The following is a 27,998-nucleotide window of genomic DNA, read 5'->3' as shown; positions in this document are numbered from 1 at the left end:
CCTCTTTTTTTGATATAACATGCGTAGATTGCACCATGAGCGATGGCACATGCGTAGATTGCAGCATGAGCGATGGCACATGCGTAGATTGCACCACGAGCGATGGCACATGCGTAGATTGCACCACGAGCGATGGCTCATGCGTAGATTGCACCATGAGCAATGGCTCACACGTGGATTGCACCATGGGCGATGGCTCATGCGTAGATTGCATCATGGGGGATGGCTCGTGCGTAATTTGTACCATGGGGGGTGGCTCATGAGTAGATTGCACCATGGGCGATGGCTCATGCGTAGATTGCACCATGAGCAATGGCTCATGTGTGGATGGCACCATGGGCAATGGCTCATGCGTGGATTGCACCATGGGCAATGGCTCATGCGTGGATTGCACCAGGGGCAATGGCTCATGCGTGGATTGCACCAGGGGCAATGGCTCATGCGTGGATTGCACCAGGGGCAATGGCTCATGCGTGGATTGCACCAGGGGCAATGGCTCATGCGTGGATTGCACCAGGGGCAATGGCTCATGCGTGGATTGCACCAGGGGCAATGGCTCATGCGTGGATTGCACCAGGGGCAATGGCTCATGCGTGGATTGCACCAGGGGCAATGGCTCATGCGTAGATTGCATCATGGGGGACGGCTCATGCGTAATTTGTACCATGGGGGAGGGCTCATGAGTAGATTGCCCCATGAGCGATGGCTGAAGCGTGGATTGCACCATGAGCAATGGCTCGTGAGTAGATTGCACCATGAGCGATGGATTGTGTAGATTGCACCATGAGCGATGGCTCAAGCGTAGATTGCACCATGAGCAATGGCTCATGCGTAGATTGCACCATGAGCAATGGCTCATGCGTGGATTGCACCATGGGCGATGGCTCATGCGTGGATTGCACCAGGGGCGATGGCTCATGCGTGGATTGCACCAGGGGCGATGGCTCATGCGTGGATTGCACCAGGGGCGATGGCTCATGCGTGGATTGCACCAGGGGCGATGGCTCATGCGTAGATTGCATCATGGGGGATGGCTCATGCGTAATTTGTACCATGGGGGAGGGCTCATGAGTAGATTGGCCCATGAGGGATGGCTGAAGCGTGAATTGCACCATGAGCAATGGCTCATGAGTAGATTGCACCATGAGCGATGGCTTGTGTAGATTGCACCATGAGCGATGGCTCAAGCGTAGATTGCACCATGAGCGATGGCTCAAGCGTAGACTGCACCATGAGCGATGGCTCAAGCGTAGATTGCACCATGACTGATGGCGAGTCTTGAAGGCTGAGAGTTCAGCAAAATGGTCTAAATTTAAGAACAATGTGCTATATGGCAATGCGCCACACACTTTTCTTGTGAGTGATATAGTGGCCAACCCAATGACTTCGCACCAACAGATTAATGCACAGCACAATCTAACCTACTATACCATTTAAGCCAGGCCTACTGAGAGGAGAAGCTAATGTGTGTGGGTAAGCAGATCAGTCTTCTAGTCCCCTGGAAAAAATAGGCTGGACCGTTCAAGTAATCCACTCCTAAACCCGCATATAATGTACCGACTTAAGTCCCACAGACACAGCCTTTAATCAAGTGAACTGTGCTCCCTCCTCACAATTGCAGCCTAACAATGGGTCTTACACATGCATATTTCTTAAAAATAATTTATCCATGCTGAAATTAGCCTAATTTTTCACAACTCACTATCCTCTTCAGCAGTCAGGTTCTAAATTGCACTGCGATTTTTCAAAGCTTGTCAGAACTAGAAAATGCTGTCCAAATTACCAAATGAAGCGGTTATTCTTCAGTAATAAGATTTGATCTCATGAAAAGGAGTTCAGCATTTTATACCGTTGTCTCCACATAGCAGGAGAGTTATGGTGCCCATTGCATACACATCTGCAAAACCTACAGTGTAACCAGCACTGCAAGGGCAGCAATGATAGAAGGCACTGCTTGAAAAGTCACAGCATACACGGCAGACTGCAACACTGCACACAAGTCAGGTACGTGGTAAGGTAATAGAGGGGAGATGCGAAGAGTGAATTGCTCAGCCTACAAGACCTTGTTGAATGGATAACACAGACCAACCCATCCTGAGCAGAGATGGAAGGTTAGCTTTCCGCAGCTGGATTCACCACTACAAAGCTAACAACGACCACCTTCAACAGGGCCAGTCTGACAGGTCAGAGTGTATGCTTTTTGGGGGGCTGTGTGGGGGTTGGTGTTGTAAACAACTTCAAATAAAGCCTAGGTAGTCGTAGGAAGCAATACTGTGCAGGCAATCGCATGTAGCTTGACTTCCATAAGCACATGCTAGGAGTAGTTGTAGATTGCCCAGTTCTACAGGTTGTTCTGTGTCATCCTAATGTAGACCTCTCAGAGATATACATTAACTGCTTGTATACTGGTTGCCCCTCGGTTGATTTACACTGGACCCCACCAACAGAATCCATACTACGCCTGGATGTATAACACCATAACACTTGGTCACTTCCTGCTTTTCTATTGTGAACTCCTCAAAGCACAGACGATGGTAAGATGTGGCATGATAATTCCTATAGGATGCTGCTCCCTGCCACAATTAGGAGGCCTACTTGGAAAAAAATGTTGGGTTGTATAATAATTGGTCTTGTATCGCACCATGCTGACCAGTAAAAGCATATAATTAGGCAAGTAGGAACATTCCCTTTCTTATGGGTTAGTGCTAGTTGCTTCCACATGAACTAAGAGGATACACTATGCAAAGTTGCATAACATTTTCTCCAAAGAATTGCTCACCTGCCACTGCTGGCTGAAATTCTTGCAGCTTGAATTATGGATGTTTAATACCTGCCCCTATAGATTTTTTCCCTAACGCTCCTGGGTGAAAGACACAGAACATATATCAGGGCTTTGTGCATGCCTTTTCTATAGATTTTTTTCTACCCTACTACTGCTGGATTCCGTAGCATAAACTACAGTTTATGTAAGATTGGATCTCCCAAGGGTAGCGTCCTTCACCTGTCTTCTCACACTTTTCCCTATGCACAAATGCATGCTTGCTGCAACACCGTTTAAGAAGTTTCTGCCATGTGACCACACAAACACTCCCACAGAGGCTAAGCAGCTGTCATAAAAATAGCTATCAATGAACTAGCATTTAGTGCTTAAGTCTTATTTCTCACTTTTGCCTGAAAGTCATGTATAGGCACTGCGACAACACAGGAGCACATATTACGGTGCCTAAGCGTGCTATCGCCAGAGCTTGGGAGGGGACTTCAGCTCCTTCACTGGAGGTTTGGAGAGTGGGCCTGGACTGACGTATGGGCTTGGAACGTCCTATATACATAGCTAGGGGCTGTCCGCAGAAATGCTACAAAATCTATGGTTGGATACAGCTGAAACCATGTCCCCAACTGGAGGGAACTCTGGAGGCCGAGATCAGGGCATTCAAGTCCTAGGAGTTGCCTGGGTGGTGGGCGGATGGGGAAAATGGGCATGAGGGAATACTTCCTTTCTTCCCCCTCGCCCCCCCCACCCTCTGCTGTTTTTTGCCTTTTTCTCTTTTTTCTTTGAAGCTATAGTGGGTAGCGGTGCTCGCAGTGGTAGCTTGATTATTTTTACTATTGTAATGTTTGCTTTTAGTTCTGTTTTTATTTTAGTTTTTGCAATTGGCTGATGCAGATTGTAACTGGCCATGTGACTGTGTCAGATTATTCGGTTATCCTATTTTTACGGCTATGTCTTTTCTCACATGATTATTATTTTCACCGTATTCTTTCCTTCTTATGACATAACTAATTTTTTTTAAAAGTTCGGATAACATTTTTTAAAAACACAGGAGCTCAACTCTGGTGCTCACACTCTACACTAATACACTACCCATATAGGCCACATGGCAGACACAATCTACCATCCACAGTACTCTGATAGAGTAGCCTGGTATCCGTTCACAAAATCACTTTTTCAGGGATTAGAATTGACGCAGTTGTTTGAAAGGAGGGCAAAGCTCAACATTATTTATAGTTCTTTCCCATACTCTACTACGCACACCACTAATACACAGTAAACGCTCACTAGTAATTAGGTATTGAAATAACTTCACACTGATAACTGGCTCCGTTAAGATAAAAGCAAGAGCATACTGGCGGAAATTAAAAGCCCTATTTTTCAACTGATATAAATCTTAAAACAAAGTGGAATTAATGAGGACTAAAATTAAATACTTACACAAAACCCATGTAAAGTTAGCAATGCAAGGGCAAGTATCACTATTTTATTTCACCTACGATAAAATCATGAAACATGACAAATATATGTCTACCTGTACGTTCTCCAGGATTTCATGGACCCGGTTCAGTAACGCGGTTTTCTTCCGGTTGTTCTGTTTACTCGTCTCGAGCTCTATTGCCTTTTGTCTGTACTGCTGCATTTCTTTTTTCTTCTCAAAATCAAGCTGTAAAATGCAATTAATGCATTACCATACAAAGCCTATAAATAAAACCATAACAATGCAGTTTATCTAGATGTATTTCAGGTTTAAAACGAAGGTAGAAATGGGTAGAAATTGGGCGATTACCAAATGGTACCTTAAATGTATCAGGCATGGACAGTGGGAGATTCTAATCGAACTTTGGCAACCTTACTATACCTGAAATAGTGCTAAATTACCATTACTAACATTCACAAACGGTTGAACCAAATGCGAACCAATCATTGAAATCGGTAATTATTATTTTTGCAACGTACTTTTTCATATTGGGTCTACGTCTATCTCTTTAAGGGGAAGTCGATTCACATGTTCTTAAAAGTTGGGGTTACTAATGAAAATCTACCGCGAATAAAATTAAGAACTTTCTTTTTCGGTAAATTGTTAGTATCATAGTAACTAGTTTGTATTATTATGTTTAGCGTAGGTTTAAATGAGCTACAAAGGTAATAGGAACGTTTTTCACTGCAAGCCACATGTCAGACGCGCCAGAGCAGCGTTAATAGCCAACTACACTGTACACAAACCAGCAGAGCATATTGGGGCATATGTGAACTACATGCTGTGAGAACGGATGAGAGCAAGCAATGACCAGTGACGAGCAGCGCTACAAAGACTCTTGTAGGGCACGGCTTCTCGGACTGCTGACAACTGCAATCAATATTCAAACGAGAACTAATGAATCCATAGTGTTCAATAAATACAATACAGCGATGCTACTGTGCTGCCTCTACGAAAACTTTCACGGCACCAGTTACTCGTTTCACCATTGTACTAATACTACTGTCATTTTATTTACCTTATTCAAAAACCATCTAGCATTCTAACCTTTGTGCCAAGCTGCAGCAAATTCCATTAAGGTGGTAGAAGCCATAAAGAATTTCAGTTAAAAAAAACGCAAAAGCAAAACCTTTTTAATTGGCAAATAGCGTGAATTAAAAAAGACATTCCACCGACGAATGTTGGCAGCAATCACAAAATAAGGATTACGGGCTACTTCGAGTGATTCAATCAAAAAGGGTTTACCGTTTCTGATCTCATGGAGCCTATTCACAACACGTGCGCGGGAGGCGGAGTTATATATGTTTGTAGAGAAGGCAGGTGGCGCATCTATGTAAAGAGCATGTTACACCGTGTCCACAGCGAGAGCGCATTCGGAAACGCCCACCCGGCGAGTAAACATCTTTGTGAAACAGACACAGTGTGATTTTACAACTCAGTTTATAGTTGAAGTCTCCATATCGCCATTATAGTTTCTACGTTAACTAAAACAAGGAGGTAAGATAACCAGACGCAAACAAGCATTTTATAAGGACGCCAGGCTCCCTATTGTACGATACAACCCGCCGCCCGTCAACGTACCTCTGTGAACAACAGCACCAACGTACATAGATCGGTAAATACAAACAAGTTACCTCAGAAACTTGTGTACTTCGAAGATGCGCAGCGCTGCGAATACGGGTCTTACCCGATTTACATATTCGAAATAAAGCAAAATTAAATGTCATAAAACCTCGTAATAAATCTTAAAACACAAAGGCAATCACTGCAAGACTTATAGGACGCCGCCCACTGACTAACGTACAAAGCTGGCGGTAGGTATATCGATGTCAAGCATTGACTCTGTACCTACCTGGACATGTACACACACTGGCAGCATTGTTGGCGGAAAAGCATAATCTCATTTATATTCGATTTGCGGTCACTCGTCCCGTCAAGAGTTCTATACACGCGAGGCAGCGTAAGCTGATGACTGTTCACTCGACAAAGCCACCAAAGATTCAAGGACAAAAGCTAGCCGTCACATGACCCAAGCGGCTGTTTGTTTGCCGATTGCCAGGGATAGTGAAGCCGAGAGGCATCGAATGACATAACAGGTCTGTTTTAAATGTCTAAGGAGATAATTAACGCATTAAGGACTAGACCACGGGCGCTGGTTCGAAAACGGGACGAACTAGAACACAAAACGCTGACCTGTAAAATTGAGAGCGCGCGGTTGCTATGATTTTTTTTTCTCCCAACTTCAGAAAAATGCACAGCACATTTTTTTCTCACTAGTTCTTTTGTTATAACGTGCGAGTGGGTATCGTGTTGTACAGCTTTATTTCAAAATTACACTGAAAATCAAGGTAAATTAAGTCTTCAAATACGTTTTTAAGACAAGTAGAAAATAACTTAAGCGTAGTCTTAAGTATAGGAAAAATCCCCCACACGGTGGTCCAGAGAATACATACAGACTGCCATATTTACAAAAGTGGTAGACCACAGTGTTGAGAACTTCGAGATTCCAATTTTTATAGAGGATGGGTTACTGGGTGATGAGACAATATCGACATTGGGGGATTTTGGTCATATCAGACCACGAGGCCGAAGGTGTGGTTTATAAATGTTACCAGAATACCAAAATGGCAATCTAGGAACATATTATATATGGTTATAAATGGTACTCCTTGTGCCTTTTTAATATTTTAGGTTTGGTTTGGGGTGGTTAGCTTGAAAAGGCGTTTTTTCTTCAAAATGCACCAACACCGGGCACTAAATGGAATTGAAATGAACAGGTGGTAACTTTTTTTGAATACATTGTTAATAAAACAATGGACTATATCTAGGGTCAGTGAAATTAACCCGAAATGTTTCTAATTTAAGTAGATGAAATTAGTACATTCAAATATGTTCCCATGATTAGATGTTTTGGCCACATAACTTGAATAACCTTGCTGCATAATTGGTTGCATAATCCTAGTACCCGACAATGTTAAAGCTTTGCAGAGTGGTTTGGGGGCCATCGTTATGATCACGAAATACGTATTTCACAGGCAGCTGTGAAACATTCTCAGATTTCATGATCCCCTGTGAAATATAGCGGTTTATACCACTGCTTTTTGTGCAATAAAATAACTTAATATCTATCCCAGAGTGGCCACTCTGTAGAGCTAGTTAGGGTGACCAGGAATGGGTTGCTCTTTCTTCTCACTCTTCAGCAAACCCTGCAAAACTTTTATTCCTTCCACAATTAAACCGGGAAATAAGTCTGCTAAAATGTGCACATTATCCTCCAAAGGGTGCAAAGTTAAGATATACTTTTTTTTTTTTAAATATATTTTATTTGTCAGATTGCGCAAACATTGCAGGGCTCTGCACACCAGAGGCAACTGCCGAATCAAGCCATACATAGCGACAAAAGCAATTGACTTTAGGAATGACATCAAGATGCATAACAAACACATATAACATAGTACCAAAACCTCCCCCAACTCCCCCTCCGCCCCTCCCCAGAAGTCGCACATAGTCCATATGGTCCTGTCCACAGCCTTTATACTGAATCTAGTAGTCCAATCATGATGGCACACATTCCCCCGGGTCCCCCCTCCCACCCAGCATCACCACAGACCCAATATGCGCCAGAGATCACCCCAAAGGATGAGTCTCTGCTACAGCTGGTGGCTCCAGCCACAGACCCCGATAATCAGCCCACCGCTTCCATATTTAGTAATGCTTGCGCGGGTATCCCATGGCTACAAAAATAGGCTGTTCTAGCCCCATACAAAAGCCCAAGCCATTCTTCCAAGCGGCCACTGATGGGGCCCGCGGCACCTTCCACGCCTTGGCAAGATCTCGCTTCGCCAATGTGAAGCCCAGTTGCATTAGGTGCCGTTTATAGATATTACCCCCAATTCCATCCAAAATGTGAAGCAGGGCTAGCCGCGGTGTACGTGGGAGCTCCCACCCCAAGACCTCCGACAAGCAGGAAAACACCCCCCTCCAAAAAATGATCCAAGGAATGACAATGCCAGATAGTATGTATAAACGTGCCCTCCTCCCGCCCGTATCGAAGACAATCCGGGGAGGAGATCAACTCCGCCCGCCACAGTCGCACCCAGGTAAAATAGACTGCAGATATTTAAACTGGACGAGGCGGAGGCGCATCGCTATGGCCGCTCCCCGAGGGGCCTCCAGGGCCTCCCTCCAGTCCTCCTCATCCAGTGTGCCCACATCTACCTCCCAGTCCCTCCAAAGCTTCTGGAGTGTGGGGGGGCAATGAGTAACCAGGGATTGATAGATCCGGGAGATCTTTTTTCCCTCCAGGTCCCCCATGAAGACTTTAGCTTCCAATGGACTGAAATCAGGGAGGGATTCCAACCCCTCTAGGCTAGGGGCCAGGGCATGGCGAAATTGTAGATACCGGTAGAATTGCTACCGTGGCAAAAGGAATTCCCTCTGCAAATCCTGGAAGGACTTGAGTGTCGTGCCCCTCATAACATCCCCCAGGGTTGAAATACCAATATCATCTCATCCCCGGAAGCCCTGGAGGGCTGCCAAATGGGGCAGGCACCCATTATGACAAAGCGGGGTCTCCCGGGTCAGGGTGTTCCACCAACCCATGCGCCGCAATGCCTGCCTCCAAGCCAGGAATACTACCCGCGTGGCCGACGGCATCGCGCCCCGCAGCGGCACAGAGTACAAAATGGTGTGAAGTGTGTGGGGCCCATGAGCCGGCGCTCCAATGCGTAAGCCGGGTCCCCCCTGTCACCACACCACCACTCATTAAGGACTAGTAGATGCGAGGCTTGGTAGTACGAGAGAATGTCCGCGGACGCCAGCCCTCCACAATATGTGGACAGGAAACAGGTGCGCAAGGCCACTCACACCTTTCCCCCCCCTCCCACAAAAATTGCCCCAGGACAGAATTCACCAGCCGGAACCATCTGGGTGGGTACGGGTGATTCTGTAGTTGGTAAAGCAGCCTAGGCAGTGCCACCATCTTGACAGATATACATTTTCTTTAACAAAAACAAAACATAAGTTGCTAATGAACAGAATTTTCAAAACAAATGTTCACCTATAACTGCTTCGTAAAAATGGTAATAGGTTGGTCACAATAATCAAACATAATTAACTATATGTTACACCCTAACCCAGAAGTCAACGAAACGCTGACCGCACAATTATGCAATAATACAAAATTGTCATAGAAACTACATGGCAAATTCTACCTTTGGTAAACAAAGCCATCAACCAATCACATCACCAGTTCTAAGCCCTATGTATTGTGATATACAGTGAACTTTGCACGGTATTCCATAGCACAATATATATGTTTTACACAACAAATACGTTTACAACGACCTAAACACAGCCAGAAATGTAACATTTAGATATTAAAATACATCTTTTTGATATTATATTCACATATTTTCACATCCTTTTATGCTACCTTTTACTTTATGCCACTCCAGCGTAAAAGAGTTGACTTAACGGCACTGCACTCTACGCTGTTTACAGTATTTATGACTGTTGGACATGGCCTTCTTAGGGGAACAACCCCGAAATGTTTTGCTTTTTTCTATCTCCTAGGCTTCACCTAATCTCGGCTCGTGACCCTAGAACTTGTAACTTGTTCTCACTGAACTGCAGTGGGAAGGTACGAGCAACCTCCCCACAATGCGTAGGAGCCAGGTGCTCACACAATTGGGTCAAGTGTCGTCCCCGGGAGTGCCCTACGAAAGGGTACACCACATACCCAGGGCGGGTAAGGCATTGGTGAGTCAGGGACGTGGCACTGATCATGCCCAGAGGGACTCACCGGCCCATTACTCATGCTGGAGCCGACACAAGTGAGCCAACCCGGAGGGTGACTACCCTACCACCGCAACAGCACTAGGGTATGTCTTGAGAGGTGAAGCTTGGGGTAGGCGAGTGGAGCAGGACCACTGCCCGAACAGGGGAGAACCCCTACCTCAGAGGTCAGTCCCCCATTATGGAACACCACCGAGGTTGCTGAGGCCACTTTGCGGTCATCGGGCCGGGGCCCTTCCCCACTATGGGTGCAGTGTGGAAGTCCTGTAGGAAGCGGGGCTTAGCTGATGCGGGTGAAACAGATCATCCACCGGTCATAACAAGCAGTGGGTGCACGAACACCAAAGTTGTGCTGGGCCAGTGTTAGTGCCGGTTGGCCTTAACCCTAGCGATGTTTCTAGAACCCCCCCACCAGCCTGCTAAGATGGACTCGTTTGCGCAGTAGCACCATGGAAGTGCTGACCATGAGTCCGGACCGCCAATTGTCAGCCGGATACCGCACAGACACCACATGTATCCTGGAGCACCAGGCCACCGGCATGCCACGGCAAGCCGGTGTGCATGCTGGTTTCATGCGTAAAGCCTTAAGGCTCTGGGTACTTTCCCACTGTAGTGCAGTGTGAAAGTGCGCGTACCCTAACAACATATCATATGCTAGGAAGTGGTGACGACATTTTTGTAAATGTAGGTCAGGCCTGCCATTGCAGCCTGGGTGCACACTTACACTTCGGGTGTGGTTAACCTACGTGTCCGACCTTCTCTGACAGGCCGGCGTGCGCACTCGTACAAACTGTTTCAAAAATGTGTCCTACATGCCACAGCAGGTTTGTGAGAACGCCCTTGCACATGTACTCCAGTTGGCCCGTAGCAAACACAGACCATCCGGAGGCAGTCTTTCACCTCCACTAGGATGGAAGGTGAAGGAATGGGTAGATACCTACGGGTGTTCGCTGCCCAGGTAGAAAGGAAGACCAATGAGAGTACCCCTACCGAGGAGGCTTACCCTTCCCTTAATTTAGCATGGGGAAGGGGGTCGCCGGTATCTCAAGCTGCAATAAGGGATTGCAGTGGCACAGCCTTGTGATGTTTCCTATCAATGGATTGACTAGGCCAAACACGTTCCAATGGTTAGAGTGGGCTTGGCATATCTTGCGTGGAAATGCCACTCATGGAATGTGGACATTTTTATGCATCAAACCCTTTGTGTGCCATGGCATTTGTTGCTGGTCAACACCGGAGGAGCACATCTGGGCATTCTCCAGCGACAGCTATAAACTATTGGACATGCAATTGAAATAGCCGACCTCTGCCATTTGCAGGCCTGGTGGGATATATTAGGGGGGGGGGGCAGAGATTGTGACACCTGGCCTCTGGGACCAGGCCACAGCCCCATAAAGGCAGAGATCTGCATTCTGTGGCCTCATGGCAGACAGGACGTAAAAATAGGGGACACATCTGTGGTTAAAAATAATGTCCTTTGTAACTTTCCCCAACTTCAAAGGTCCAATGGGGTATAACTACCCCGTGCCACCCCACCAAGAGGAAGATCTGCTTGTGGGGATGCAGGACCAGAGAACCTGGTCTGCATGGTGCACATTGCTAGAGGACTGTTGTGCACTTGGAGGATAACTGCCTGTTGAAAGGACCGCACGCCTTCCCGAATAGTGGCTGGCCTGGGCCAATTAAACCTGCTGACGTGTGGCAACCCGAAGTGGGCTCCCAAGGACCAGTTGGCTGGTCTCCTGTTCTCTCGGAGGTCACAGGCATATCAAAGATCTCCTATGAGGGACCCACACCATCTATCAGTGACTACTAGAGAGCGGTGCCCTCTAAGTGCCCACATCGCCTGCTGAAAACTGGACAACGCGTTATGAGCTTGGAACAACAGAATTATGCCTGGAGACCAGATTGCCTAGTGTAGCACTCAAGAAGTTGTCCGCATCTACAGCGAAGTGGTTCCTGTACTGCGGGACCACAGCATGCAGAAGCGTCTTTTTGGCGGACAGCGGATTCACCTGTTGCCGGATCAAACGTGGCCCATTTAATTGATTGTGCCACATTTCTCTCGTGCACCACAGTGACTGTATCCTCATTACATGCAGTGTCCGATTCACAGGTTGCGACCCTTGGAGGTGGGGGACCCAACCATTGCAGTGTATCAATCTACCTCGTGAGTCGTTGCTGAACTTGCGCCTGTGTGTGACCAGAAACCTCTGGTGCAACCAAAATCAACAGGACCTAGTGCCTCGTTTCCAGGGAGGTACGGCTTTGCAACTCTATTTCGTGTAACCTGAAGTGTTTGGTGCAACTCATCTTGTCATGCGCTAGACCCTGCGCCCAGATTGTCAGGGCACAACTCAGGTCAATGTAAAACAGACGAGGTGCTTCCTCAAGGCGAGAAGCTCCCCTGGGTGCTCTTCTCCATTCACTATTTGGCTCACCGTGATGGGGCCATTGAGAGAACTACTGCTCTCCCCCATTTGGCCCTTCCAAAGACTTCATGGTGCCAGGTAGGAGTGAGGAAGTGACTAAACCGAAGGGATGATTCCGAGAAGGTTCAGCAGAAGGTCAAGAGATTGACACCCCCGTGCTTCGCAGAACTGGTGCCAAGGCCTTGATGGACCCCAATTTGTAACAAATTGTTGCTCTTGGCCCGTGTCTGCTTCGCAACGTGTTGGTGAACTTCCTGAGTGGCGCCAAGATCCCCTTTGTTTACGTTTACCTCTTGTTTATGTTTACTGTCTATACGCCCACATGCTTTATCGGGACCCAGACAAGGTGTGACCTCAGCCATGAGGGGCCTTGTGTCCTGAGAGGGGCTAGTGAACTTTTATTCAGGGTGTCTGGGACGGGGGGGTGGCGTCAATAGGAGAGTTTCTGGGATGGGAGGGGGGTGAATTGGAGAGTGGGGTGAGGTTTGGAGCCATGGGGTCTGCGGAGTGTTACCTATTGACCTGCTTGGTATCAGTGGCACCGCATTAGGGTGTTTGGGGTGCGTATGTGAGTGAAAGTGCCCATACGAACCAGGCTGATACCCGTCGCATTCCGTAGCAAAGTGAGTGGGAGTGTGTGTAAGCGACTGTCTGTGAACTGCCTGTGCTTCATGACACTGGTCAACTGTGTTGGTTTATACGTGGGTCTTGTGCCAAAACGACTTTACCACTCAACATTGGGTTTACCCGCGGGGCTTCGTCCTTGCTGCTAAAAGTGTTAAAATTCTGTTTATGTACATATTACTGATATCGTTGTAGCCGCGGGTGCACCCTATAGCCGTGTGACATAACTGGAGTAGGATTTTGAGGGTGGGCCGGGGCTGACAACGTGTTGCACTGCATAAGGGTGCTTTGGGGAGGGCGGGATTAGAATCTGACGTTTTCCATATGTGCAAATTATTGTGGTCTTATCAACACAAACTGGGCCTACCACTCCTAGTAATATTGCCAAGTGTGATTCATGCCCAAGATTCCTGGACATTCATGTTGCATTGTTTAATGTGTGTGTTGAATATAAACAACATTTATCAACTTCAAGCGAGTAATCTTTTTTTTGTGTTGTGCTGAACATTTTGCTTTACACATTGTTTTTGAAGGACGCCTGACTGCTCAGTGCCAAGCTACCAAGTGGTGAGCACAGGTTGTACAATGTGTGTAATCACCTGCCCTTGACGGGAGCGGTGTAGTTTGCTTGGCTGGAGCATCCTTTTGGCCAACCAGACAGTGCAGATTCAGACATGCCAATATACGCCATTAAATTGTACTATAATCCACTGTATGTTATTCCACCCTACTCCACTGTACGCAACTCCAGTCTACACCACTATATTCTATGCTATTATACTCTTCACCACTGTATTTTATTACACTTTCGTGTATGCCAGTTTACTGGTCGACCCTACACTGTACTGCTTACAACTGTACGCTAATCCACTGTACGCGACTCCACTTTACACTATTCCACTGAGCTATTTCACTATGCCCCACGTTATGGTACACTGCTGGAGTGTGTGCTATTCCAGTGTACACTGCTCCATTCTATGGCACTCAGTTCTACTAAAATGCAGTATATGCCACTGCAGTGAACCACAATGTACTTACTGTATGCTATTTCACTTTACAAAACTACATTCTGCCCCACTAAACACTTCAGTGTACATCACTAGACTCTACGCTTCTAAAATTAACCCAATTGAATTGTATTACACTCATCTGTACGGTACTCCACTACATGCCATTCCAATGTACGTTCCAAGACCTAACACCAGTAAACTCTATGTTATTACAGTAAACACTACTTAATTGTACGTTACTTCACTGTATGATACCACACTTTAGGCTAGTCCACTATACCTCATTGCACTGTCCCCCGTTACACTGTACACCACTGTGGTGTATGCTATTCTGCTCTGCACCACTGCTTGGCACTCCAATATACGCCACTCCACTTTACGCAATTGTACTTTACAACACTACACTGTACGACACTCAAATTTCAATAAGCCCACTGCACACCACTCAAATGTACAGCATTCCACTTTACCCCACTCCAGTGTTTGCTATTCCAGTTTACGCCACTCCAGTGTACCACAGTCGCTGAACTCTACTCACTCTATGCTATTTTAGTATACAATATTCCAATATTTGCCCCTACATTATACAACTCTCCACTCTATTGTACTCCAATGTATGCCATTACAGTCTGCGCAAATACACACTACAATATTTACAGGATGTAACTCCACTTTACCACTCTCCACTCTATGCTATCCCACTATATATTATTGCACTGTCTGTCACTACACTCTATGCCACTGCAATATACGTCACTCTACTGTACCCAACTTCAGTGTACACTAATCAACTGTATGCAACTTCACTTTATGCCACTCCAGTGTATGCTATTCCAGTGCAAGCCACTCCAGTATACCCAATTGTATTTTATTTAACTCCAGTACACCAAAATATACTGTACCACAGTATACTTTACAATATCCTCCACTATATTGTACCACACTCCACTAATCTGTCCCAATATTACACATTTGTTACTAACATTATAAAAAACATTGAAATTCACGGAAAAAAACAAAAGGTTAAAGATCAGTTATAGTTAGGAAAACTGTTTTTATTTTTGGTTTAAAAACCCAACTTAAACTACACAAACATTAGAAATTCTGCAGTTGTAGTCATACCTTCAATTTATCATTCAAGCACCACTTTCAAAAATAATACAAGTCATACTTCTAACTCACAAATATACTTACGCACCACCTTAAAACTCATATAACTGCGCACGTCCGTACACAGTCTTCTCACCTCACTCACCATAATACATGAACTATACCTCACCCCTTCTCCATGCACTACCTCTAGCCTTGCATATTACAGAAGTTGCAGCATGTGAAATCACTGCATTAATAACACTTATGACAGCTCAGATTACAGGATTTTACTGACTACACTGCATGGTACAGAGGTGAGTTGAAGTTAATGTAGTGTGGCGAGTGAGGTGAAAAGACTGTACGAAGGTGCGAGAGTTATCTGAATTTTAAGGTGGTGCTTAACTATTAATGTGAGTTTTAAGTAGGACTTAGTAAGTGTGACTTAGTAAGTATGACTTATATTACTTTGAAATAGATGCAACTAAAGAACACTCCAAGCAAATCTATTAGCACTATAGTATACACTTACTGCATTCTAGAGATATGATGGGTGATGCCTTAGAACGATATCAAATTAGACAAGCTACAGGAGACCCAGTTAGTATCTGGGAAAAAGAACTTTAGATGTTATCCAAATTTATTTCCAACACGAAAAGGAAGCAGATATAATGATAGTCTGATTCAAATTTCTGCTTCAGAATATCGTTCCACAAAATTATATTCAAAGGACTCGCGTGCTAGACAAAACATCCCTTATACTTTCACTCTATTATATGAAAGTGAACTATCCATTACCTCTTATGCTGTTGCGCATGTGATGCGAACTCGAATGGGCTTTAGTAACTTAACAGCTTAAGATTTCCTAAATAAGGTGGAAAGCAATGACGAAAACCTCTAATAGAACTCATTCAACATTATGGCATGTCAGAGATACAAATGAATATTGGTTCTGAAGACATGGTGAACTAAGATGTAGGCCCGGGAATTTGGGATCATTTGCTTGGCTTCTCACTTTTAATTGTGCTGAATACATATGAGATGATTTATACATTTTACTACTTGAAGCAAACCATAATCTAACAGGTGTTCCCGTTAAGAAAAGTGCTGCACTATGTTCTTTAGATCTGGAAAATGTTGGCAGAGTTTTTAATCACAAATTTAATACTATGCTTCTGTTCTTAACAAATAAATACATAAAAATCCCCTAGTAGAGGTCGTTGATTTCTTTTGGAGAAAAGAGGACCAAGCTAGAGGTGAACCTCACATTCATATGCTCTTATGGATTGAAAATGCTCTCAAATTTAGCTATGACTCAGATGAATCTGTTTTTAGTTTTTGGAGCAATGTGTTACTTCTGATATCCCTAACAAACAAAATAATAAACACTTTGAAAAAGTAAAAATATTAAAAAATCATAAAGGCAGGAAATACGGCTTACAATACATTTACAAATAAACCCAAAAAAGTACACCAATTCTAAATAAAGGAACAGTGAGCAATCTTATGTCTTCTGTTAGGCATGTTGTCACAGGAAAGTCTCCTAAAAACATAATATAAAAAGAGGACACGTATCACACCGGATCAAATACTACATCCCCTTTTAATACTACATATGTGGAATGCGGATATGAATATACACATTGTTGCACATAGTTCTACAGCTGTAGCCTGGTGTGTCACTTCATTTTTTACTAGGCTGAAAAAACTAATATGAAGAAAGTATGGGAAGTGATATCTGCTGAGCAATCTTTAACTAAAAGGCTATATCGATTTAGCCATCAAATGCTATCTTATAGAGAGGTGAGCAGATATGAGGGGTGTGACTGTTTAAGCTCTTCAAGTTTATATGCTAAATCTCACACTATTAAATGGCTTAGTTTAGGATTAGCGTGCTCTCCATGAAGAATTCAGAAAAGTTAGCCAGAAATTTAATATCTTGCTCACTGTGAGACAGAGAACAAAAACATTGTAAAATCAAATCTAATATGGTGGACACTTACTACTCTAACAGAAGTCCTTTATTGGAACATTTATCACTGTATAAAGTCGCTCAATTTTACAGTTACAGAAATGATGCAGTTGAGGATATTAATAATAGAAAATTTCAAGTTGATGGAACAGACTGCTGCCTAATAGGTCATTCCAAACATACACAAATGAATCAATGGAAACTTACATATAACAGTAGTGATAATAAAGAGTTATTTTTTTGGCATTTTTACGGCTTTTTAAAACCATGGCGAAAAGAGAAAGATTAGCTGGGAGCATCAGCATCCTATGAGAAAGCTTTTTATGCATAAAAAACAGATACAATTACCAGAATTCCAGATTTAGCTAGAAATGTTGGACCAATACATTTGAGACAAAAAAAATTCACATCTGAAATATTATGCAGTACTAAAACTACCAATAACCCTTCCAATATTATAAGTTCAGACCAGCTTGGAATACGAAAATATGGTAATGAAGCCACTATCCCTATGGGTGAGGTAGAACTTACTAAGGGCAAAATTCGAAAAGGATGGTGAAAATTTAGATTACCTGAAATCGAAATTAAATACTGAACAACTTGAAATATTTCCTCATATTAAAACAAGTGTAGATCACGGCCTTTAACATGAACATGGTTTATGTACATGTCCGACTTTTCAGTCTATATTACAATGTATCTCAGGTCAGGCTGGTTTAGGTAAAGGTTCCATGTAAAAGTTATAACTGCTTACCTTCAGAAAGAAATCATGTGTTACTGCTCAAACTGGATTAGAAGCACATAATATTAAAGGGATTACATTACACCAACTACTGCTACTACCAGTGGAACAGGATAAACTAGAATACTTAAAATTAAGTTGTGATACCTCTAAGGGACTCCAAAGAGTCCTTAAACTTGAAATTCAGATTATAGACTAAGTTAGTCTAACTTAATGATGGTTTTTCCTCAGTTACGTAGGACAGAAATACTAAAAGGCATCTTATGACAATCTGTTTGGAGGTAAACACGTTATTGTTTTTGGCGATCTGCTTCAACTTACTCCTGTAAAAGGTGAGACAATTTTTAAAACACTTTCGGAAAAAGAAACTTGCAACTTCTTGGGAAGCATAGGTAATACTAATATTTAGTTACATTTCTCATATAGTGAACACACACAAAATATTAGACTAGCAAATAATGAGGAATGTAAGAAGATATTTTTAGCTAGATTATCCTAGGAATTCTAACGAACAGGTAAAGGCTATGCTTCAAAGAAGAACTATTTCTTTATTCTCACATTTTTAAAAGTGTGGCATTAGTTATGCATGTTAGACCTGGCATCTTTTTTTGTTTGTTTCCCCCTGTCTTTTTCCTTTCTGATCTGCTGTTTTTGATGGTATGGTTGACTTATTTTTACTGGTTTACTGTCTGAACACTTTTTCACTGCTATTCGCTGCTAAAGTGCAAGTGCTCCTGTGTAAATTGTGATTATGATTGATTATTCACGATTGGCATATTTAATTTAGGTAAGCCCCTAGTAAAGTGCACTAGGTGTGCCTAGGGCCTGTAAATCAAATTAGTGGGCCTGCAGCACTGATTGTGCCACCCACACAAGTAGCCTTTTAAATTTGTCTCAGACCTGCCACTGCACAGTTTTTAACTGCCATGAAGACCTTGCAAGTGCACCCAATTGCCAGGCCCTAACATTAACTTTACTTATATGCAAGTCGCCTCTACAGTAAGCCCAAGGTACCCCCCATGAGCAGGGTGCAGTGTATGTGAAAGGTAAGACATGTAGTGGTGTGTTTTACATGTCCTGATAGTCAAATATTGGGTATTTCGTTTTTCACTATTGAAAGGCTCTCTCTCCCATATGTTATCCATGGAGCTGCCTTGTAACATCTTACAAGTGTAACTTCCAATTGGAAAGTGATAGAGATTTGGAGTTTAGATTCCCCAAACTCAGAACTTAAAAATACATCTTTTAGAGCAGTTGATTTTTAAATAGTGTGTTTGAAAATGCCACTTTTAGAACGTGGGCATTTTCTTGTTTAACCATCCTGTGAGTCTGCCTGCCTATGGAATCAACGTCTGGTTTTAGATTGCCAGGTGCTGGTTTGTGCATTCACTTCAGACACTCGCACAATGGGAGCTGAGGTGTGCACTGTATATCCTGATGAGCCATCCTAAGCTAGAGTGTTGGGAGGAGTCGTCACTAGCACCTGAATAGGCTGTGGTTGCCATGCACAATGCTGTATCCACCCCCCTGTAGTGTGGCTGGGCCAGGGAGGACAGAATTGTTTTTTTCTGAGCAGGAGAGACTTTCTGAACAAAGACTTCAAAGGGGAAAAAGGGGTATAAGTATTAGACCTAAAACCTCAGAAGTTTGGAACTCTTTTGGACTAACGGATCTGCCAAGAATAAGAGCTGGAAGAGCTGCCAGGAGGAGTACTGCCCCTTTGCAGGCCAACCCAGCAAAGCAACACACAGCATTAACTGCTTCTGTCTTGGGCAGCGAAAGGTCTGGATTGAACTTTCTGCAACTTATTGCCCGAGTTATTCCAAGGGCTTGAAGTAGAGTTTGCCTCCTGTTGGAAGTCTCAAGAACATCAAAGACTTCAAGTTCATCTGCCAAAAGCACTGGGAACTGTGTGTTTTGTGCTGCAACTAAAAGAAAAATCACTACGACGCCGTCAACTACGCTGCTGCTAGCTCCGTGACCTTTGGGCACCGCACTTCGCATCACCTCGCTTCGAATCACTGCCCTGGTATCCTCGATGAAGCCGCACCACACTGACGGATGGCGCTGCCCGCACCGTGGCCTGTAGAAAACCTCTTATCAGGTACAGAAAGCCCCGTCCTGTCCAACACTGCTGCCTTGGTCCACCAACGTCAGAGCCATCGACTCCAGCCCCGGCAACCGACGCCGCTGCTTGCACTGCAACCTGTGGGCCCGCACAAAGCATCGCCCTACTTCGCATTGCAACCTTGGGTCTACCGACCACAGTGCTTCAGTGACATAGACACCGCCTCCTGCACCGTGACCTGTGAAGATGGTACATCGCATCGCCCTACTTCACACCATACCACTGGTCTCACTGATGCTGCCACAGACGCACCATGATCTGTGGGCACCACACGTCGCATCTTCCCGCTTCACATCACAGCCACATCGACGCCAGTGCTCCTGACTTCAACCATATGGAGTTCTATCTGCAACTCGTGTGACTTCAAGGGCCCAACGACTTCTGCACTGGGCCCGGGACCGATGCAGCCTTTACGGAGCTCATCGCAAGGTCCCCGACGCCCTGCATTTCCCAGGTACTGTTTGCGGGTCTTTTTCAACACCGTAGCTGGCCCGCAACCTCTCGGTCTGCCTGAACTGTTAGATTTGTTTGTTCAGGGCGCCGTGATAGCCCCGGATGGAGCTATCGACTTCAAGGAAATGCATTTTAAGTCTATTTATTGCAATGTTCTTATTTGGATTACTGTATTGTTATCGTTTTGGTCTTCTTTTCAGTGTATTTGTGTGTTATGTGCAAATGCTTTACACATTTGCCTCAGACAACCCCGACTGCTCGTACCAAGCTACCAAAGTGGTGCGCAGGGGTTATTTTTGAAGGGTAACTTTCTTATCCTGATTAGAAAGAAGGGTCCCTACTTGGACAGGGTACAAACCTTCTAGCTAAAGACACGCTTTCTAACAATGCATTATCTTATTTTGGAGACACTAACTGGTTTTTTTTTCCAATCCGAAAAGAATGCTCGGATTTAAATATGGAAATGTTATGTATAGAAAATGAAAAAAAAAAAATCATACATCTACCTTGTAAATTTGAAACTCATGGAGTAAACATTCCTGTAACTAAATGCTTATCCATCAAATTACTAAACATAGAAATATCGGTGTCATGGACTGAGGGTTTTGAAAAAGACCCATTTTGTTGTAAAAAAGGTTGTGCGATTGTATTTTGAAATTAGGATGTGGACCATGGACCTGTGAATGGAGCAATGGGACATATAGTACACTTTGTTAAACATAAAACTAAGTATGAACATTGAATTTCTTATTGGTAAATTTGACAATATAAAGCAACCTAAATAAATTACCCGAGCAATGGCAAGATTTTTAATGATGAAAGACATATTCAGAGAGAAAAAAAATCCTGTATATTTAGCTTATGCAGTAACAATACACAAATCAAGGTCTAAGCTTGGATTACACATGAACATTGGTTCTAGTGTTTTCAAAGAGGTGATGGCACACACTGCTTTATCTTGTGTCAAAACATTAACAGGAGCATATATCATAGATCTTGAGGACAGAAAAATTTGTGCAGACACTTCTTGTGTATGCAAATACAATTGTTTGCGAAGAATATATACTCCTCTTGGAGAATATCCAGTTGTGTCAAAAGTTAAAATATATGAAAAGTAAAGAAATGTTCACAAATAATAAACCCTCTAAGAAAAAGAAAAAAAGAAAACCACCTTGAAATGTTAGGGTTTCAGTTTTAGTAATGCAAATGGAATTAACTAGTATAGTAACGCAATGGTTAATCATATACTCTACTTGCCTTTAGTGAAAGAATTACTTATAAAAAATAGAAATAACCTTTCTGTAACCAATCTATATTCACTACTTCAATCTGAAAACTAACTCTGCCGTTCTACAAGTGGTAATAGAGATATTGTTGATGTCTGTACAGGAACAGTTCACTTCTCCATAAATCAACAACAAGATGTACAATAATTCTAGCTTACGAGACTATGCCATAAACATTTATTTTTGGTGTAAGCTACTATTGGGAACATGAATGTTTCCAAAGCCTTAATGCTTTCTCAAAAGTTATGGATTTGAATGATTTGTATACCTTCCTATTCCAGATTGTAAATCGATATCATTTAAAATTGTTAATTATCAAGCTGTGCACTCTAACTTTTGTTCCAACTGTGCATCGAAGGTTGCCTCAACACTTTGGCTATGGTAAATAAGTATTTCGTTGTAATGATACAAAGAAGTGCTCCATATAATATCAAAATTAATATCTTAATTATGGATTTCACTGCTAGCCAGATTTCCATTTCTGGATGCATTTTCATTTGTACTGCCATTATTTTCAATCATGCAAAAACTGCTGTTTCAGGACACTATGCAATACATTTATGGAACAATACTTGATGGACTGAATGGGATGACACTACATTAACTTTTGAACAGATTTCCTAAAAATCTGCAAAACTCTGCCTGTTTTTTCTAACTACAGAATTTCCAATTAAAAGGTACAAAAGAATAACAAGTCGGGAATATCAACTTGACATGGTCCATGATAGCAATCAGTAGGTATGTTATTATGTGGCCTAGCATAGTTGGTGACTTTAGAAGAAATGTACTGGCTTAGGTAAGAAATTCTGATACTTACAATTGATTTGTTTTGTTCTTTTACCAAAAATAAAACATTGTGAAAAAAAGCATAGAAAGGTAGTGCTTGTGTTTTTACCTAGTGTTTCATGATGACAACATAATTGTAATCTGCACCTTAATAGGTGCAGCGTGATTGCATATGTTTGTAACTTTATTACTACTGCAGAAAAACTCCAAATATAACTCTTTGCATTTAAAACGTATATATTGGAGATTACTTTTCTTTCCATTGCTCAAACGGACTTAGCCTCGTGATTCTCTGATGGCCAAAAAAAACAAACAAAAAAAAAAAACAGAATCAATACAGTCAAGCGTAGCAAACTATAATGTCTGTAGAAACTCCTTAGCCAACGATTCATCAAAAAACATCATTGTCCGTCCCTTGTCGACAATCTTCAATTTTGATGGGTTCTGTAGGAAGGCTTGAGCACCTTTACCCTGAAACTGTGGGATCAGTTGACGCATCCTCCAACCAAGGTCGACTGTGGACTGACAGAAGTCAGGCCTCACAAAAAAATCACAATCCTTGGCATGACCTTTCTTGCTGGGTCGTGCAATATCATAAAGGGCTTCACGAGCCAAAAAATTGTTTAACGAAATAAGAATTGCTCGAGGATAAGTACTATCACCGGACTTCTTTCTCGGACTGGTTGGAAAACGATGAGCTCGTTGTATTTCCACACGCCAATCCCACTGCGTAAGCCCCGGGAAAGCCTCCTCGAATAATTTGGCTACAATATTGCGTACATCAGCCCGCTCGTTGCCTTCAGGGACCCCCAAAATCCTAAGGTTGTTGCGCCTTACACGATTTTCTAAATCGGTCAATTTCCATTGTACATCGTCACGATGAGCTTTCATAGATCCGGTAACTTCTCTCTGCTTTGTAAGATCATCCTCCAGGTCGGATATACGTGTCTCAGCCTCTGTAATTCTATTAGTCATATCAGTGCAGGTCTTCACGACCCTCCGAATTGAATTCTGTATCTTTTTGGATGAGTTTTGCATTCGAGTACTCTCGGCCCGGGTTTCCGCCCTGTGCGCCAAAATCAAATCGTAAATAGTAGCCAGAGTTACTTCCCCTTTCTCTGTTGCTATAGCTATAGCAGCATCTCCAGCCAATGAGAGTAAATGGGGCTCTGAAAGATGCACAATTGTGTTGGGCGAGGCCTCATAGTCCCAAGAAAGTGAAGCATCAGAACCAGGTGGACTCAGTCTCTCAGCTCCCTCAGCTGCAACCATAAGACTATTCGCCTTCTCCAAATTCTCTTGATTCTCCCGATTCCCTAAATTCAATCGTCTCAAAGGACTTATCATTTTGCCCCCACCTATACCTGAACCAAATTCTTCCTGTCCATCTTCTGCGAGGCTCTCATCAGATGAATGGTTAGACAGGGAGAAGAAATCGTCTGCACTGGACAGTTTGTCAAGAGGATCACATGACTCAAATTGTGATTGATTAATCGCCGTATTAGAAACGGTTAAAGTATCCTTAGCTGTCCCAAGCATTTCATCAGGACTTAGATTCTCGACCATAACCCTTCCTGCTCCTCCTTTATTGACCATGCTTACATTGTCGGCATTGATAACACTATCAATAACTTGTTTCGACACTGCTGCTGACTGAACTTCATCTCCCATAATGCAGTAGGTAAGAGCATCAGAACCCGGCTCTGGGACTAGGGGTACTACAGCATCTTCCGACCCCCCCCGGTTTAGCCCTCTCCGCACTCACCAGAACGCCGGCATTACGCTCCAAGTCGTCCGCTCCCACAACCGAGTTCGTACAGGCAGGAGACTCCTTTCCTCGGCTCTTTCTGTTTGGCATTTGCGTAAACATTGCAGGTATTGCCGGTTTAGGCGGAGACTGAGCTTTATGTATGCCTGAAGACTGATCCGTCGAGCCCAAGACTTCCGAGGTTTGCAGCTCTCCTGTTGGGCTAGGTAGAATAGGAGTCTTTCTGCCCAGAGCCGTGTTGGCGGTATTGGCAGCCATGCGCGTCTTCACCGGAGTGCCGGTCTGTACAGCAGCAGCCCATGGTCTCACGGATCTCGCCGACCGGGACGCAGTTTTTGACGGCATGGTTTGTGCTCCGTACCCCTGGAGCCTCTAGTTAGAACGCCGACGCCGGGAGCCAGGTAAGCCAGAGGTAGTCGTATATCCGTAGCTATCGCCAACACACAAATTCGTTCAGTAAACAATTGACCAAGCCAGAATCACCGCTTTCTAAACTGACGATGAGGGGAGTGAGGAGCAGCCCGCTCAACTGACCAACAGCGTGGCCGCCATCTTGCCTCCCAAAACGACTTCCATTGTGCCCTCTGGTTGAGAGAGTGAAGATGAGGGGAGTGGGAGGTGTGGGTGCCCGACTCTACCTCGCAAGGGATCTAGATCCCAATGCCTCATGGGGTTGGTAAGTTGTTGGGGAGGGGGAGGGGGTGGGTTCAGGGATGGGGTTGGGGGTTTAGGGGGTGGTCGCACGGGGTGGGGGATTGTAGGGGTAGTAGAGTAGGGTTGGTGATAAATTCAGCAGTGGAGAAGTACTTTTTGCATAGGTTTGGAAGGAGTCTAGTAACTTTTTCTTTCGGCAATTGTCTGATTTTAGTAACTACGAGTGCTAATCAGAAAAGAGATGCTGCATGTAAGCGGGGAGAGCATTTGGGGAAAAGAAGTGATTCCCCCGAGAAAGTTTATAGTAATATAAATGATCAAATTCACAGTCTGCTCTCTCAACATATGTGGCTTAAATGACTAATAAGAGAAGGGTTTTGGCTAGGATAGTGCAGGTCCTGTCTTGGGATGTTGTGTGTTTACAAGAGACGCACATTGCATGGACGAACAGAGGCTGGCTAAAGGGCTTGGGTATGGATTTGGTAGTCTGTTCTCGTCAGTCAGTTAATTTAAGGGGGGTCGCTATTCTATCTAAGAGAGGGGCATTAACGGTTAGGAAACATAAGGAGGATAAATGGGGGCGTTGGGTAATTGTCGAAGTTATCGTTAATAGTAAAAAGCTAACAATATGCACAGTCTATGGTCCAAACCTAGATGAATCTGAATTTTTTGATTAAATCAATTTAGGAATGTCTACTTGGGCGCAACCGTTCATAATTTGTGGGGACTTGAATATACATTTAAATGCGGGGTTTGATGTCAAAGGTAATCAGTCCTATTATGGAAGGAAGCCTAGAGTATTTAGAAGTTTGCGTAGTTTGGTTTTAGATCAAGGCTTAGTTGATGTATGGACGGAATTTAATGCCAATCAGCCAGGATATACGTTTTTCTCAGTCCCCCATAAAAAATTGGTACGTTTGGACTACTTTTTTGTTTCCTATTCTCTGCTTGAAAATGCAAGGATCTCTATTCTGCCTAGGTTTATTTCGGACCATAATCCTATAGTTTTAACCATTGAGCTTGATACAACCACCCCACGAAGTTCTGAGTGGACTTTTGACAGGAAAATTTTGTTAGATTTGGAGTATTGTAGACATATTAAGGATTGGATATCAAGTTTTTTTGAGATAAATAGGAACTCTGCCTCTGCAGAAAATGTATGGGACTCATTTAGGCAGGACTTAGGGGCGAGACTCTTAGTTATGCTGCCCATAAGCGAAAAAATATTAAGGTAGTGTTAGATAATCGTATTAGGGATTTAAGTAACTCCGAACGTGAGCTGCATAAGAATATTAAAGAAGGAGTAGACCTGACTGAGACATTGCGAAAGTTAGCTATTAATAGATCTGTTATATACCAACAGTTTGCTGAAGAGGTGGCTGCTAAGTTCCAGCTGTATAAAAGAGAATGCTATGAGTATGGTGAGCAGTCCGGCAAGATCTTAGCCAATCGACTCTGACAAAGAGAGGTACAGAATAACATTCAAGGTTAGAGATACGCAGGGTGTAATCCAGGTAACATCGCTAGGCGGGAGGAAAGCTTTTCATACATTTGATGAGAATTTGTACCAGTATGAGGCATCTGAAAAGGCGGAGAGTTATTTAGCTGGGATTGACTCCTCCTCTCTGACAGAAGAATTAAGAGATATTTTGCTCGAGCCGATAACGCTAGAAGAAGTCGAGGCCACTATCTTTTCGCTTCCCTGTGGTAAGGCTATGGGCCCGGATAGAATACCTTTGGAATTCTACAGGAGGTTCTGGGCGGAGCTGGGGTTAGAATTGCTGACGCTGCTGCAAAATGCCTTTAATGGCTTCCCGCCGGACTCTTGGTCCAAAACGATCATTATGGTATTCAAAAAAAAGGGGAAGGATGGGCTGCAATTAGGATCATATCGACCTATATCCTTAATAAATGCAGATTGCAAAATGTATTCAAAACTTCTCGCTAGGAGAATGTCGAAAGTCATAATCTCAATTGTCTCACCACGCCAGCATGGCTTTATTGCCGGACGGGGCACTATAGATCATATTAGTCGGGTTATATCTCTTCTAGATTGGGCACAGGCGACTGGGTTGCGGGCTGGGGTGGCCCTGTTGGATGCCGAAAAGGCGTTCGAAAGGGTCTCCTGGGCCTACTTGTGGTCTGTGCTTGAATGGAAGGGATTTCCCCTTGATTTTGTCAAAGCTATAAAGACTATGTATAAAAATCCGACTGGCGTTGTAAGGGTCTCAGGGGTACAATCAGAGGAGTTCAAAGTGCTGAGGGGCACACGACAAGGATGCCCTTGCTCGTCCGTGCTTTTTGCTCTCTATATAGAACCTCTGATTCATAAACTGGAACATGATATACTAATTGCTCCCGTTAAACCTCAGATGCACGAGGTGAAAGTTTTAGCCTATGCTGATGATATAGCAGTTCTGACTAGTGACGTTGTCCGAGCGTTAGATAGAATTGAGATCCTGACGAATGACTTTGCAAGGTATTCAGGCTATAAGCTAAACTTAGCCAAGACCCAAATCTTGCATTCTGAAAAGGGACGCCCAGTAGATTCTAAAATAGTTGATGAGGCTGTTTATTTGGGCATTAGAATCTCGGCGAAAGTTGAGGATATTCCAGTTCTGAATGCGGACCCCATTATATCAGACTCCGATAAGATCTTGGAGAGACTGGACCATCTGCATTTATCACTATATGGAAGAAGCAATGTTATTAAAATGTTGATCTTTCCAAAGTTTCTTTATATATTTCGGGCGATCCCGTTACTTTTTCCCAACTCTCTGTTTCTGAGGATAGAAAGACTTTGCTCTCGGTTTTTATGGAGCTATAAAAGGGCTAGAAAGGCCTTGAAGTGGCTTTATATGCCCGTTAGTAGAGGGGGGTGGGCTATCCCTAATTTTCGTTTATACTATTATATAGCAATGTTACAACATTGTCGAATTTTGATCTATGGAGAAAGGGCAAGTCTGGATTCGGCTGTTTTTCCCTCCATATTTGAATTGGTTTTGGGC

The 27,998-nt window shown here is 43.6% G+C and overlaps 1 protein-coding gene across 6 annotated transcripts in view; it reads right to left on the bottom strand.

Annotated features, from left to right (window-relative positions):
- CCP110 (centriolar coiled-coil protein 110) overlaps positions 1–27,998 on the bottom strand; it is a 391,171-nt gene that overhangs the window by 189,636 nt on the left and 173,537 nt on the right. For 5 of the 6 annotated variants that reach the window (XM_085629056.1, XM_085629058.1, XM_085629057.1 and 2 more), the window contains exon 3: positions 4,305–4,436. In XM_085629056.1, the coding sequence (XP_085485182.1) occupies positions 4,305–4,436 (132 nt within the window). Of the gene's footprint in view, positions 1–4,304; positions 4,437–6,102; positions 6,240–27,998 lie in introns of those variants that run through there. The other variant, XM_085629061.1, reaches the window with a different exon arrangement.

The sequence above is a fragment of the Triturus cristatus genome, chromosome 10, assembly GCF_964204655.1.
Source record: "Triturus cristatus chromosome 10, aTriCri1.1, whole genome shotgun sequence".
Lineage (NCBI taxonomy): Eukaryota > Metazoa > Chordata > Amphibia > Caudata > Salamandridae > Triturus > Triturus cristatus.
Note: the sequence above shows the minus strand (reverse complement) of the source record. Positions and strands in the feature narration are given on the sequence as shown.